Source organism: Eleutherodactylus coqui, chromosome 1 (assembly GCF_035609145.1).
Source record: "Eleutherodactylus coqui strain aEleCoq1 chromosome 1, aEleCoq1.hap1, whole genome shotgun sequence".
Classification (NCBI taxonomy): domain Eukaryota; kingdom Metazoa; phylum Chordata; class Amphibia; order Anura; family Eleutherodactylidae; genus Eleutherodactylus; species Eleutherodactylus coqui.
In genome coordinates, this window is record NC_089837.1 from 20,333,085 (window position 1) to 20,348,677 (window position 15,593).

The 15,593-nt window shown below is 39.7% G+C and overlaps 1 protein-coding gene across 6 annotated transcripts in view; it reads right to left on the bottom strand.

Annotated features, from left to right (window-relative positions):
• Positions 1 to 15,593, bottom strand: part of OTOF (otoferlin) — a 362,878-nt gene that overhangs the window by 309,142 nt on the left and 38,143 nt on the right. For all 6 annotated transcript variants that reach the window (XM_066594464.1, XM_066594452.1, XM_066594448.1 and 3 more), the window contains exon 2: positions 9,879 to 9,937. In XM_066594464.1, coding sequence (XP_066450561.1) covers positions 9,879 to 9,937 — 59 coding nt within the window. The remainder of the gene's footprint in view (positions 1 to 9,878; positions 9,938 to 15,593) is intronic.

Genomic DNA, 15,593 nt, shown 5'->3' on the forward strand with positions numbered 1-15,593 from the left:
GCGCCCACCTGCGGGATGCCCGAGCGGGGGTCTTCTGTGCCCACCTGCGGGATGCCCGAGCGGGGGTCTCCTGCACTGAATGTGGATGCGATATCTGTGGATGTGTCACTTATCTGTTCGTACGAACAGTTCTAGCCAGATGCCGCAGTCACGTTGCCCACTGCGGGCAGTAATCCTTCTAGGACGTATTCCCGGTATACGTATAACACTGTAGATTGAGAAAAGTTAAATTATTCACAACTTCAGAAATGGAACATCTCGTCCGTCTGGCGCCCCCTATCACGCCTGGGTTAATCTGCGGTAATTCACGATGAGGCTGGCGAGTGTTCAGCCTCACTGACAAGATAACACCTCACTTGTTATACAAGGCGTTCCCAAGCCACCACTTCATCATCACCTTACATACCGCTATCCCAGGACTTCTGGCACATCAGTGTATCATAAACTGTGAGCCCCCTTAACGAGTGGCAAACACGAGGCACAGTACGGAATGTATACATGGTGACAACAGGCCCCATAAACACAGGAGAGGTGATAGATATGGGATGGGTACACAGAATGTCTGATACCGCAGCACTTACCAGATTCCAGGAGGGCTGCATATAGACTGAATACATGTCTGATACAAAAGCTGCATCAAGCAGGGAACATGGGGTTAACTCTGCTCCACAGCAGCGCTCCTCTGACATCTGCAGATAAAGTGATGCTGCCAACTCCTCACCAGCACTAATTCTATACCCTTCCTCTTTGTTTCCAATTAATGAAGCAAACTCAATAGAAGCCGCGATACGAGGTAATTGTCTGATTCCTTCCAGGAGATTTACCTGCCAAACTGTGAAACTGACTAACAAACCCGACGGAGAAAACAGAAAAGTGGAGCATAATAGTCCAATTATACATCACGAGTACATTACCATAGTGCCAGTAGGGGGCGCACTGCTATATTATCATGGAAGGGGAAGTATTATAGTAGTTATATTCTTATACATAGGGGGCAGTATTATAGTAGTTATATTCTTGTACATAGGAGGCAGTATTATAGTAGTTATATTCTTGTACATAGGAGGCAGTATTATAGTAGTTATATTCTTGTACATAGGAGGCAGTATTATAGTAGTTATATTCTTGTACATAGGGAGCAGTATTATAGTAGTTATATTCTTATACATAGGGGGCAGTATTATAGTAGTTATATTCTTATACATAGGGGGCAGTATTATAGTAGTTATATTCTTGTACATAGGAGGCAGTATTATAGTAGTTATATTCTTGTACATAGGGGGCAGTATTATAGTAGTTATATTCTTGTACATAGGAGGCAGTATTATAGTAGTTATATTCTTGTACATAGGGAGCAGTATTATAGTAGTTATATTCTTGTACATAGGGGGCAGTATTATAGTAGTTATATTTTTGTACATAGGAGGCAGTATTATAGTAGTTATATTCTTGTACATAGGGGGCAGTATTATAGTAGTTATATTTATATGCATAGGAGCAGTATTATAGTAGTTATATTCTTGTACATAGGGGGCAGTATTATAGTAGTTATATTCTTGTACATAAGAGCAGTATTATAGTAGTTATATTCTTGTACATAGGGAGCAGTATTATAGTAGTTATATTCTTGTACATAGGGGGCAGTATTATAGTAGTTATATTCTTGTACATAGGAGGCAGTATTATAGTAGTTATATTCTTGTACATAGGGGGCAGTATTATAGTAGTTATATTCTTATACATAGGAGGCCAGTATTATAGTAGTTATATTCTTGTACACAGGGGGCAGTATTATAGTAGTTATATTCTTGTACATAGGGGGCAGTATTATAGTAGTTATATTCTTGTACATAGGGGCAGTATTATAGTAGTTATATTCTTGTACATAGGGGGCAGTATTATAGTAGTTATATTCTTGTACATAGGAGGCCAGTATTATAGTAGTTATATTCTTGTACACAGGGGGCAGTATTATAGTAGTTATATTCTTGTACATAAGGGCAGTATTATAGTAGTTATATTCTTGTACATAAGGGCAGTATTATAGTAGTTATATTCTTGTACATAGGGGGCAGTATTATAGTAGTTATATTCTTGTACATAGAGGGCAGTATTATAGTAGTTATATTCTTGTACATAGGAGGCAGTATTATAGTAGTTATATTCTTGTACATAGGGGGCAGTATTATAGTAGTTATATTCTTGTACATATGGGGCAGTATTATAGTAGTTATATTCTTATACATAGGGGGCAGCATTATAGTAGTTATATTCTTGTACAGAGGGGGCAGTATTATAGTAGTTATATTCTTGTACATAGGGAGCAGTATTATAGTAGTTATATTCTTGTACATAGGGGCAGTATTATAGTAGTTATATTCTTATACATAGGGGGCAGCATTATAGTAGTTATATTCTTGTACAGAGGGGACAGTATTATAGTAGTTATATTCTTGTACATAGGGGGCAGTATTATAGTAGTTATATTCTTGTACATATGGGGCAGTATTATAGTAGTTATATTCTTGTACATAGAGAGCAGTATTATAGTAGTTATATTCTTGTACATAGGAGGCAGTATTATAGTAGTTATATTCTTGTACATAGGGGCAGTATTATAGTAGTTATATTCTTGTACATAGGGGGCAGTATTATAGTAGATATATTCTTGTACATTGGGGGCAGTATTATAGTAGTTATATTCTTGTACATAGGAGGCAGTATTATAGTAGTTATATTCTTGTACATACAGAGCAGTATTATAGTAGTTATATTCTTGTACAGAGGAGACAGTATTATAGTAGTTATATTCTTGTACATTGGAGCAGTATTATAGTAGTTATATTCTTGTACATAGGGGGCAGTATTATAGTAGTTATATTCTTGTACATAGGGGTCAGTATTATAATAGTTATATTCTTGTACATAGGGGGCAGTATTATAGTAGTTATATTCTTGTACATAGGGGCAGTATTATAGTAGTTATATTCTTGTACATAGGGGCAGTATTATAGTAGTTATATTCTTGTATATAGGGGTCAGTATTATAGTAGTTATATTCTTGTACATAGGAGGCAGTATTATAGTAGTTATATTCTTGTATATAGGGGTCAGTATTATAGTAGTTATATTCTTGTACATAGGGGGCAGTATTATAGTAGTTATATTCTTGTACATAGGAGCAGTATTATAGTAGTTATATTCTTGTACATAGAGGGCAGTATTATAGTAGTTATATTCTTGTACATAGGGGCAGTATTATAGTAGTTATATTCTTGTATATAGGAGCAGTATTATAGTAGTTATATTCTTGTATATAGAAGCAGTATTATAGTAGTTATATTCTTGTACATAGGGAGCAGTATTATAGTAGCTATATTCTTGTACATAGGGGGCAGTATTATAGTAGTTATATTCTTGTACATAGGGGCAGTATTATAGTAGTTATATTCTTGTACATAGGGGGCAGTATTATAGTAGTTATATTCTTGTACATAGGAGGCAGTATTATAGTAGTTATATTCTTGTACGTAGGAGCAGTATTATAGTAGTTATATTCTTGTACATAGGAGGCAGTATTATAGTAGTTATATTCTTGTACATAGGGGGCAGTATTATAGTAGTTATATTCTTATACATAGGGGACAGTATTATAGTAGTTATATTCTTGTACATAGGAGGCAGTATTATAGTAGTTATATTCTTGTACATAGGGGGCAGTATTATAGTAGTTATATTCTTGTACATAGGAGGACAGTATTATAGTAGTTATATTCTTGTACACAGGGGGCAGTATTATAGTAGTTATATTCTTGTACATAAGGGCAGTATTATAGTAGTTATATTCTTGTACATAGGGGGCAGTATTATAGTAGTTATATTCTTGTACATAGAGAGCAGTATTATAGTAGTTATATTCTTGTACATAGGAGGCAGTATTATAGTAGTTATATTCTTGTACATAGGGGGCAGTATTATAGTAGTTATATTCTTGTACATAGGGGGCAGTATTATAGTAGTTATATTCTTATACATAGGGGGCAGCATTATAGTAGTTATATTCTTGTACAGAGGGGGCAGTATTATAGTAGTTATATTCTTGTACATAGGGAGCAGTATTATAGTAGTTATATTCTTGTACATAGGGGCAGTATTATAGTAGTTATATTCTTATACATAGGGGGCAGCATTATAGTAGTTATATTCTTGTACAGAGGGGACAGTATTATAGTAGTTATATTCTTGTACATAGGGGGCAGTATTATAGTAGTTATATTCTTGTACATAGGGGGCAGTATTGTAGTAGTTATATTCTTGTACATAGGGGGGCAGTATTATAGTAGTTATATTCTTGTACATAGGGGGCAGTATTATAGTAGTTATATTCTTGTACATATGGGGCAGTATTATAGTAGTTATATTCTTGTACATAGAGAGCAGTATTATAGTAGTTCTATTCTTGTACATAGGAGGCAGTATTATAGTAGTTATATTCTTGTACATAGGAGGCAGTATTATAGTAGTTATATTCTTGTACATACAGAGCAGTATTATAGTAGTTATATTCTTGTACAGAGGAGACAGTATTATAGTAGTTATATTCTTGTACATTGGAGCAGTATTATAGTAGTTATATTCTTGTACATAGGGGGCAGTATTATAGTAGTTATATTCTTGTACATAGGGGTCAGTATTATAGTAGTTATATTCTTGTACATAGGGGGCAGTATTATAGTAGTTATATTCTTGTACATAGGGGCAGTATTATAGTAGTTATATTCTTGTACATAGGGGCAGTATTATAGTAGTTATATTCTTGTATATAGGGGTCAGTATTATAGTAGTTATATTCTTGTACATAGGAGGCAGTATTATAGTAGTTATATTCTTGTATATAGGGGTCAGTATTATAGTAGTTATATTCTTGTACATAGGGAGCAGTATTATAGTAGTTATATTCTTGTACATTGGAGCAGTATTATAGTAGTTATATTCTTGTACATAGGGGGCAGTATTATAGTAGTTATATTCTTGTACATAGGGGTCAGTATTATAGTAGTTATATTCTTGTACATAGGGGGCAGTATTATAGTAGTTATATTCTTGTACATAGGGGCAGTATTATAGTAGTTATATTCTTGTACATAGGGGCAGTATTATAGTAGTTATATTCTTGTACATTGGAGCAGTATTATAGTAGTTATATTCTTGTACATAGGGGGCAGTATTATAGTAGTTATATTCTTGTACATAGGGGTCAGTATTATAGTAGTTATATTCTTGTACATAGGGGGCAGTATTATAGTAGTTATATTCTTGTACATAGGGGCAGTATTATAGTAGTTATATTCTTGTACATAGGGGCAGTATTATAGTAGTTATATTCTTGTATATAGGGGTCAGTATTATAGTAGTTATATTCTTGTACATAGGAGGCAGTATTATAGTAGTTATATTCTTGTATATAGGGGTCAGTATTATAGTAGTTATATTCTTGTACATAGGGAGCAGTATTATAGTAGTTATATTCTTATACATAGGGGGCAGTATTATGGTAGTTATATTCTTGTACATACGAGGCAGTATTATAGTATTTATACTCTTGTACATAGGAGGCAGTATTATAGTAGTTATATTCTTGTACATAGGGAGCAGTATTATAGTAGTTATATTCTTGTACATAGGGGCAGTATTATAGTAGTTATATTCTTGTACATAGGGGGCAGTATTATAGTGGTTATATTCTTGTACATAGGGGGCAGTATTCTAGTAGTTATATTCTTGTACATAGAAGGCAGTATTATAGTAGTTATATTCTAGTACATAGGGGGCAGTATTATAGTAGTTATATTCTTGTACATAGAAGGCAGTATTATAGTAGTTATATTCCTGTACATAGGGGGTAGTATTATAGTAGTTGTATTCTTGTACATAGGAGGCAGTATTATAGTAGTTATATTCTTGTACATAGGAGGCAGTATTATAGTAGTTATAATCTTGTACATAGGAGGCAGTATTATAGTAGTTATATTCTTGTACATAGGAGCAGTATTATAGTAGTTATATTCTTGTACATAGGGGATAGTATTATAGTAGTTATATTCTTGTATATAGGGGCAGTATTATAGTAGTTATATTCTTGTATATAGGGGGCAGTATTATAGTAGTTATATTCTTGTACATAGGGGGCAGTATTATAGTGGTTATATTCTTGTACATAGGGGGCAGTATTATAGTAGTTATATTCTTGTACATAGGGGGCAGTATTATAGTAGTTATATTCTTGTACATAGGGGCAGTATTATAGTGGTTATATTCTTGTACATAGGGGACAATATTATAGTAGTTATATTCTTGTACATAGGGGGCAGTATTAGAGTAGTTATATTCTTGTACATAGGGGGCAGTATTAGAGTAGTTATATTCTTGCACATAGGAGCAGTATTATAGTAGTTATTATTGACTGCTCTTGCTCTGTATTTCACAGTTCTGGTAATGATACACCATTTCTGGCCGTGGGAGATGTTATATTCTTGTGCTGGTATATCAGCCTCCAGTCTCTGCTCTCTGTGGCTTTTACACAATATGTCCATCCTTGGTTTGTTTATTCAGCTTTTAATATTTCAGCGGCTCCTGATTTTCTCATCATCCGGCTCTCAGTCTGCAGACATGAATGGGGAGAGCTGTGTGCGCTGCAGATGGAACATCTGGTAATGAGCGGCGGACTCGTTCGCACTTATCGTTCTATTGCAGGTTTCATGCTGTGGAGTTTCTGACTCCATGACAGGCGGTGAAGCAGCTGAAGCCGCTCTACATGAAGGGTCATTTCCTCCAGTCTCCTGACATTCAGAGGTTTCGCACAGGGTTGGTTTCATAGTTTCTGTCCCTGCTGTCCTATGAATCGGCTCTCCATGTGGTGATTTAATGTGGAGCCCTTACTTCTACATAGCAGGGAACATGAGCAATCAGAGCTGCGGTATAAAGCATGGGGCAGGGTGGCATCCTGTGCCTCTAATGAGACATGGAGAAGATTTAAAGGGGTTGTCCAGAGTTAGAAAAACATGGATGCTGTCTTCTAAAAACAGCGCCACCCTTGTCCATACTTTGATATGGCAGATTAGCTCCATTGAAGTAAATGGGTGCTTTGCTGCAATGCCAGACATAACATGCAGTGAACGAGGGCGCTGTGTTTGGAAGAAAGGGACCGGACAAGCCCTTTGGAGCCGTAATGATCATTATTGCTTAAGCTGGATTCACATGAGGGATTGGGATCAGTAAAATTTACAAAATCACAGTCTAGTCTGGCCCAAATACTCTTAGGGCACAGATTGGAAGTCGCCTGCACCCCTCCTCATAGATACAAGCAGTCCAAATGTTACATGTAGGAGCCTGCAAGAGGTGCAAAGTACTAATGAACGACCGCTCACATGACCCCCTACTAATGGGGGCGTGGCCACCCACTGCTACACCTGCATACAGGTAAAGCATAAAACAGCCCCGTCATTTCGGGGAGGAAGGCATTTGTTTTCAATAGTCGACCTCGTATTGCGTGCATCTACTACGCTGCCACCGCCGGCCCCGGACAATGGGCGGTGTGATGTGAGAACACGCACAAGATAGAAGGTGTCTGACCCCATTCAAAAGAATGAGGTTCATATGTGTGCGGCCCACAATACACAAATCTTGTGCGGTTCCTTTATTGCTTTATCACGCTATTACCCTCTAACACGTTGGGCGATCTTTTGTGAAACTCAGAAAACACATATATTCCAAGATGGGATTACTAGTCTGACAGCTGGGTCATTCCAGATGAGCCCCCCATGTGACCCTTCGTAATTCCCGCCCCCCATGTGACCCCTTTATAATTCTCATTTAATGATACTCAGATGCAGGAATTTGATATCAATGGAAACAGAAACTCTAAAAGTTTTGTTGCCCAACATCAGTAATGTTCCCCCCTTAGAGGTGTCGGTGTGACCCCTTTATCACCAGACACACATGGCGCCTGGAGTTCCTGCCGTACACATTGTAGCGGATCCCGACTAACGGATGCAATGACTTCTGGGATGCCGCAGATCATGGTAGGCGGTCCGGGGGTATGTAGACTTTAATCACAAGGCATAATGTGTGACTGTGGATTTCTGAGAACTCACATGGACGCTCCGCTGTTTCCCCGCTGACTGCTGGACGGATGGATGATTTTCGCTGGCAGATGAAACCCGTTTCCTTAAAATTGGAGCACCACCTATGAATTTTGTGCCCGCTGGGCGGAGCTTCACCATACTGCGTTTGATATGCAGACTTCCTGCTGTCCTATAAATACGTCAGCAGCACTCTCTCCCGGCTATGACGACAGCAATACACGAGCATTCATGCTACCCGCATCACCCAGGCTCCCCGCAAATATGTGTGAGTATAGCACAAGATAAGAACACCAAGTTAACCCCCACGGCTCCAGACTGCAGGCAATAGCTGTGGGGGGTGTGCAGATGCCGGTCATCCCAGGTCCTAGTGCCTGCCTCGCTAAGAACACACAGCAGTGCGGAGACTTAGGCCGCATTCACACAGGCAAAATGGCGCTCTGTATTATGACCGTATTTTTTCCGCACATATTACGGAGGGCTGGGATATGCAGACATACGTTACTCACGCGCATATTTACACGCAGCCTGTCCTATTTTGGTTCATATTACGAACCAAAAAAACCCCATTACAGTCAGTGAGGTCACGTTAAAGGCAGTGAATGCGCACGATACATGTATGTTCACTGCATGTTTAAGCAGGAAATCAATGGGGCCTTTTTGCAGGGTTTTTTTGCACATGTGAAAAACGCAATGAATGCGCCCGCAAAAAACACACACAATAAGCTGGGAATATGCAAATGTCTGGTCAGTGAAAACGCTGCGCATTTCACGGACAGAAACTGAATGAGCCCGTCACGCTAACGTGTCACCAGAATATGACATTGTGTAAATCAAGTTTTTGATGCTAAACATATTTTTAAAGAGTGTTTCGTGATTTTTTTTTTTTAAATTTTCGATGTCACAATGTATATTTTACAAAAAGTCCTGCAGTTCTCACACCGACCACTAGGCCTGACCACTAGGTCTGAGACTTCCTGATCTGTAGACAAAACTTTTCATCTATCATCACAAGCAGGATTACACTTAGAGGTGACACAAATACAGAACACATAATCCAGCCTTCACAATAGGTGATTTCACAGCTCACCTCCTCCCTTCCCTGCACACTGGCCACTAAACCTGATTATAGTCTGACACTTCCTGTTCTGTGGAGAAAACCTCTCAGCCATAATCTCATTATCATTACAGGCAGGATTATACTGAGAGGTGACACCTATATATACATAACACAGGACCCACCATTCACAATATGTGATGTCACAGTTCACCTCCTCTCCCTTCCTGCACAGCTTACAGAGCATTCCCACAGCATTGTCCAATTTTCTCTTTTCATGTCACATGTCCAGGGTTGGAAAAACACAGCTGATTTCTTCCAAATCTTATGCCACCCATCTGTCCACAGGTTGTGTTTGGTATTGCAACTCAGACCCATTAACTTCAATGGAGCAGAGTGGTACTGGCAGCCATGTTTGACTTGCCCTTACTAACCCCAGATATTAAACACTGCCCTCCTAGGATTACTCATGCACAGCATGCTGGGTCCAGACACTGAACCAGCAGGGGGTGAGAGCCTTAACAATGGGAGCTTAAGATACAGGATTTCAGCATTTCAGCATTGAACTGCAGCTTTGGAAGCGTTTGGAGTAGGAGGCATCAATAACATTTAAGAGACATTTACATATAGAGACTCATCACAGAAAGCACATTACATCCCCCCCCCCCATCGCCTCTTACCTCATCAAAGCGGGCCTCATCCTCACAGTTCTCCAGGACGCGGCTGTAGAACGAGAGACCTACAGGGAAGAGAAGAGCCGCCCGTTACCACCAGGGGCAGATAATGCCGATAGCGGGGCAGTACATACAGACAACGCAGTGCAGAGGACCCCGGGGCATGCTCATCATCGTACTTGTCCCACCAATGTCCCATAGAGCAGGGGAATCCTGGCTGTAGACCGGGTTAGCATTACTGGGGTCACCCTTTACGCCCCACACTAGGCGGAGCTTGTCTACAGTCAGCTAGAGGTTTTCCATGAATGTCAAATAAGATTTATTCACAACTAGCTGACCCGTCGAGCGTTACTGCGAAGACAGACAGACAAATACATTCGTTTTCATATATATATATATATATATATATATATATATATATATATATATATATAAAACACCCAATCACAGTGCAGCTTTCATGTTACCTCAGTGGTATAATATATAACAACCAATCACAGCGCAGCTTTCATGTTACCTCAGTATAATATATAACACCCAATCACAGCGCAGCTTTCATGTTACCTCAGTGGTATAATATATAACAACCAATCACAGCGCAGCTTTCATGTTACCTCAGTGGTATAATATATAACAACCAATCACAGCGCAGCTTTCATGTTACCTCAGCAGTATAATATATAACAACCAATCACAGCGCAGCTTTCATGTTACCTCAGCAGTATAATATATAACAACCAATCACAGCGCAGCTTTCATGTTACCTCAGTGGTATAATATATAACAACCAATCACAGCGCAGCTTTCATGTTACCTCAGTGGTATAATATATAACAACCAATCACAGCGCAGCTTTCATGTTACCTCAGTGGTATAATATATAACAACCAATCAGAGCACAGCTTTCATGTTACCTCAGCGGTATAATATATAACAACCAATCACAGCGCAGCTTACATGTTACCTCAGCGGTATAATATATAACAACCAATCACAGCACAGCTTTCATGTTACCTCAGCAGTATAATATATAACAACCAATCACAGCGCAGCTTTCATGTTACCTCAGCGGTATAATATATAACACCTAATCACAGCGCAGCTTACATGTTACCTCAGCGGTATAATATATAACACCCAATCGCTGTGCAGCTTTCATGTTACCTCAGCAGTATAATATATAACAACCAATCGCTGTGCAGCTTTCATGTTACCTCAGCAGTATAATATATAACAACCAATCACAGCGCAGCTTACATGTTACCTCAGCGGTATAATATATAACAACCAATCGCAGCGCAGCTTTCATGTTATATAGTATACCCGTCGCTCGTTGTTGCGATCTCTGAAGAAACGAAATTAAAGGAAACTCGTTCTGATAACATTGAATTTACATTGTATCAATTTTATTGAAACTTCTTCGGTGTTTCGGCACCAGTGCTTATCTGGTGTTCACACGGAAAATCTTATAAGGTCGTCGTTTCTTTAGAGAAATGCGTTTTGTTTTGCTGAGAAGATAACTGTCTCATATATTACGGGGTACAGATATTTTATTAGTAACATCACATAGGGGGTCACTTACTTTTATGCATAGGATTGAATAATCAAGTTCCAACCCTTTAAATTTCCAATATTTATTACGCAAAGAATGGTCATGGCAAATTTCACATTTGTGCAGTAAAAATTTGTGTAATTATTTGTTGGATCAGGAAGTGAGAGAATCAGATTTCGTACGTAAAATTTGGACGCTAATTCTTTTGCGCATAGAATTGAATAATCGAGTTGGGACCCATTAGCATTTCCTATTTATGACATAATCTATGCTTTTGCCAAATTTCAAGTTTCTATGACATCGGGAAGTGAGAGAATTAGTGGTGAGTCAGTCAGTCAGTCAGTGAGGGCTTTCGTCTTTATATATATATATATATAGATAACACCCAATCACAGCGCATCTTTCATGTTACCTCAGCAGTATAATATACTAGCTGATATACCCGGCTTCGCCCGAGTTAATTTGGTACTAGTGTTTATCTGGTGTTCACACGGAAAAGCTTATGAAGTCGTGGTTACTTTAGAGATACCGGAAAAACATATGTTCACCATTTTGCATAGTTCTCTGCGTTACCCAGGAAACACCACGTGAAGGTAACCATGCAACGTTTCCTTTATATAAAATGACATCAGGAAGTGAGAGAATTAGATTCCATACGTAAAATTTGGACGCTAATTCTTTTGCACCTAGAATTGAATAATGGAGTTTGGACCCATTAACTTTTCCTATTTATGACATAATTAATGCCCGTTCCAAATTTCATGTTTCTATGACATCGGGAAGTGAGGGAATTAGATTCTGTACGTAAAATTTGGACGCTAGTTCTTTTGCGCTAGAATTGAATAATCGAGTTGGGACCCATTAACTTTTCCTATTTATGACATAATCAATGCTCATGCCAAATTTCATGTTGCTACGACATCGGGAAGTGAGAGAATTAGATCCCGTACGTAAAATTTGGACGCTAATTCTTTTGCGCTTAGAATTGAATAATCGAGTTGGGACCCATTAGCTTTTCCTATTTATGACATTATCAATGCTCATGCCAAATTTTATGTTGCTACGACATCGGGAAGTGAGAGAATTAGATCCCGTACATAAAATTTGGACGCTAATTCTTTTGCGCTAGAATTGAATAATCGAGCTGGGACCCATTAGGTTTCCTATTTATGACATAATCAATGCTTTTGCCAAATTTCATGTTTCTATGACATCGGGAAGTTGGAAAATTACATTCCGTATGTAACATTTGGACGCTAATTCTTTTGCGCATAGAATTGAATAATCGAGTTGAGACCCATTAGCTTTTCCTATTTATGACATAATGAATGACCGTGCCAAATTCTGTTGTGGGTGTCTATAATACTCCCCTACTAGAAGCAGTAAAGCTGAAATGTCATAAAGATGCGGAGGCTGAGCGCAGCGCTCATTACCGGCCAATAGAGGAGATCTGTGTGATCACCGTCTGCCAAGGAGTAAGATGTCTCTGTATGAGACTGGAGACCATTGTTCTCCACACTGTCACTCACCACCGCGGCTGCTGACAGCCCTGAGATGACAACCGTCTGTAAAGCCACCAATTATTTTGGTAGCACAGACTGTCCCCTCAGTCGCTTGCGGACTGTGAAAGAGTGGCTGAATCTCAACTTCCCTCATTCTAGGAAGACAAAGCCCACGGCTCCCGCCGGCAGTCAGGAGGAAGTGTCATGCAGGCCACATGCGGGACACTCTGGTCTGTTCTGTCGATGAGATATCTGGGCTTGCATGACTCAGGCATGGAATCAGGAATAACGTGCTGGGACCCCTACATGTTTTGTAGTCACTCATGATGGACAAAGCTTACTTGTTATACCAAGGTTGGCCACACGGTGTGTGGGACATGTGCCCTGCAGCATCACCTAGTGGTAGGTCTGCAAATATTTATAATGGAGGCGGCTCTTCCTTATCTTGGATGGTGTGGAAGGGGCAAGCATGGTGCTGGCTGACAGTGAAGTCCAAATATGAAGTGCGTAACGTCTTAAAGAGAGCTCACTACTCTTTAAGGAAGATCCAAGGCAGCTCCAAAGCCCAAAACCACTGCAAGGGAAAGACTGATGAGTTTCCCAAAGTAGAGCCTCACCTACTGTCTCCTCTCCTTATTGCCTACAGATTTCTAGAGCCACCACTAGGGGGAGCTCACTACATACAGATATATACAGCCACCACTAGGGGGAGATCACTACATACAGATATATACAGTCACAACTAAGGGGAGATCACTACCTACAGATATATACAGCCATCACTAGGGGGAGCTCACTACATACAGATATATACAGCCCCACTAGGGGGAGCTCACTACATACAGATATATACAGCCACCACTAGGGGGAGCTCACTACATACAGATATATACAGCCACCACTAGGGGGAGCTCACTACATACAGATATATACAGCCCCACTAGGAGGAGCTCATTACATACAGATATATACAGCCACCACTAGGGGGAGCTCACTACATACAGATATATACAGCCACCACTAGGGGGAGCTCACTACATACAGATATATACAGCCACCACTAGGAGGAGTTCACTACATACAGATATATACAGCCACCACTAGGGGGAGCTCACTACATACAGATATATACAGCCCCACTAGGAGGAGCTCATTACATACAGATATATACAGCCACCACTTTGGGAAGCTCACTACATGCAGATATATACAATAACTACCTGGGGGAGCTCACTGTATACAGATCTATATACTGTCAACATTTATATTTATTCAGCTGCCACAAGAGAAAGCTGATTATGTACAGATTTATACATCCACCACTAGAGGGCACTCATTGTATAGAGATACATATAACCACCACCAGGGTGATCTCACTCCATGCCCTCCAGGCAGGGTCTACTGTTCTCTGTCATTTGTCCATGTTCCTTGTTCCTGCTGTTCCCTTATATAGTGTATTAAACCCATTCTCATCTGTACAGCGAATGGGAATCAGAGGCGCTTTACATGGTTGTCCCACTTCTGGCTATTCCAGAGCTGTCCTCAGGATGGGTCATCAATAGTAGATTGTTGGGGGTCCATTCAGCCTGCAATACCGATCTGGGCCACTACACAGCGTACAGAGCTGTACACAAGAGATACAGGAACGGAAAAGCAGGTGGCAATCTGCTATCCTGAGGATGGGCCGTGAATAGCTGCATCACCGTTAAGCCATATAAATATAGAAGAAGCCAGATTTCAGCTCCTGCACTTATCTTAGAGAGCTCTTCCCAATGTTTCCCTTCCTGATTGTCCTCTTGTCCTGATTGCTCCCTCTTTGTGTTTCTTATCTCCCCTGTGTTTCTTGTCCTTCTTATCTGTCCTTTTATGTTACTTGCTTCCCTCTGCCTCCTTCTTCATTCCTTGTCTTCCTTACTTGCCTCGCCTTTTCTTCTTATTTCCCTCTTCTGCTTCTCCCATCTTCCTTTATGTCCTTTTACACAGGATGACTGCCGGGCACTCAGCAACCTGACAGTCGCCCCAGCGATTATTTCTCCTGTGCTTTTACAGTGAATGGAGAGGACACTTTGCCCACCGGCCTCCATTCCCGGTAAACAGGCCGTCTTTCACAGATGATCACTGCCTGTTTACACAGCCGATTGCTGTTTGATTTTTATGCCTGTAGAAACTGAATGATGAATGAATTATTACTCGTCATTCGGTCATTGCCGGCCGTTATATGAGGGGTTATTATTCAGATTCCCGCGATCTAGTGAGAATGTGAACCATTATCGCTCCGTGTAAAGGGGCCTATTCTCTCCTGTCTTCCTTGTTTCCTTCTTGTCTTGCTTCTTTATCTCATCTTGCTTATTCCCACCGTCTTCCTTATTCATTCTTCTCTTCCTCATTTCCTTCTTGCCTTGCTTAGTTATCGCCATCTTCCTTATTTCCTTGTATCTTTATTACCCTTCTTGCCTTACTTCTTCATACCTTTTTCATTTTTCTCGTCTTCCTTATCTCCCTCTTGTCTTGCTTACTTATCCCTCCTCTTCTTGTCTGCCGTATTTCTTCTTATTTCCCTCTTATCATGTTTATCCCTGCTCTTCCTTATTTCTCTTTTCCCACTTGTCTTGTTTCTCCCATTTCCTCCTGTCTTTATTTTCTTTTGTCTTATTTCCCTCTTCTCTT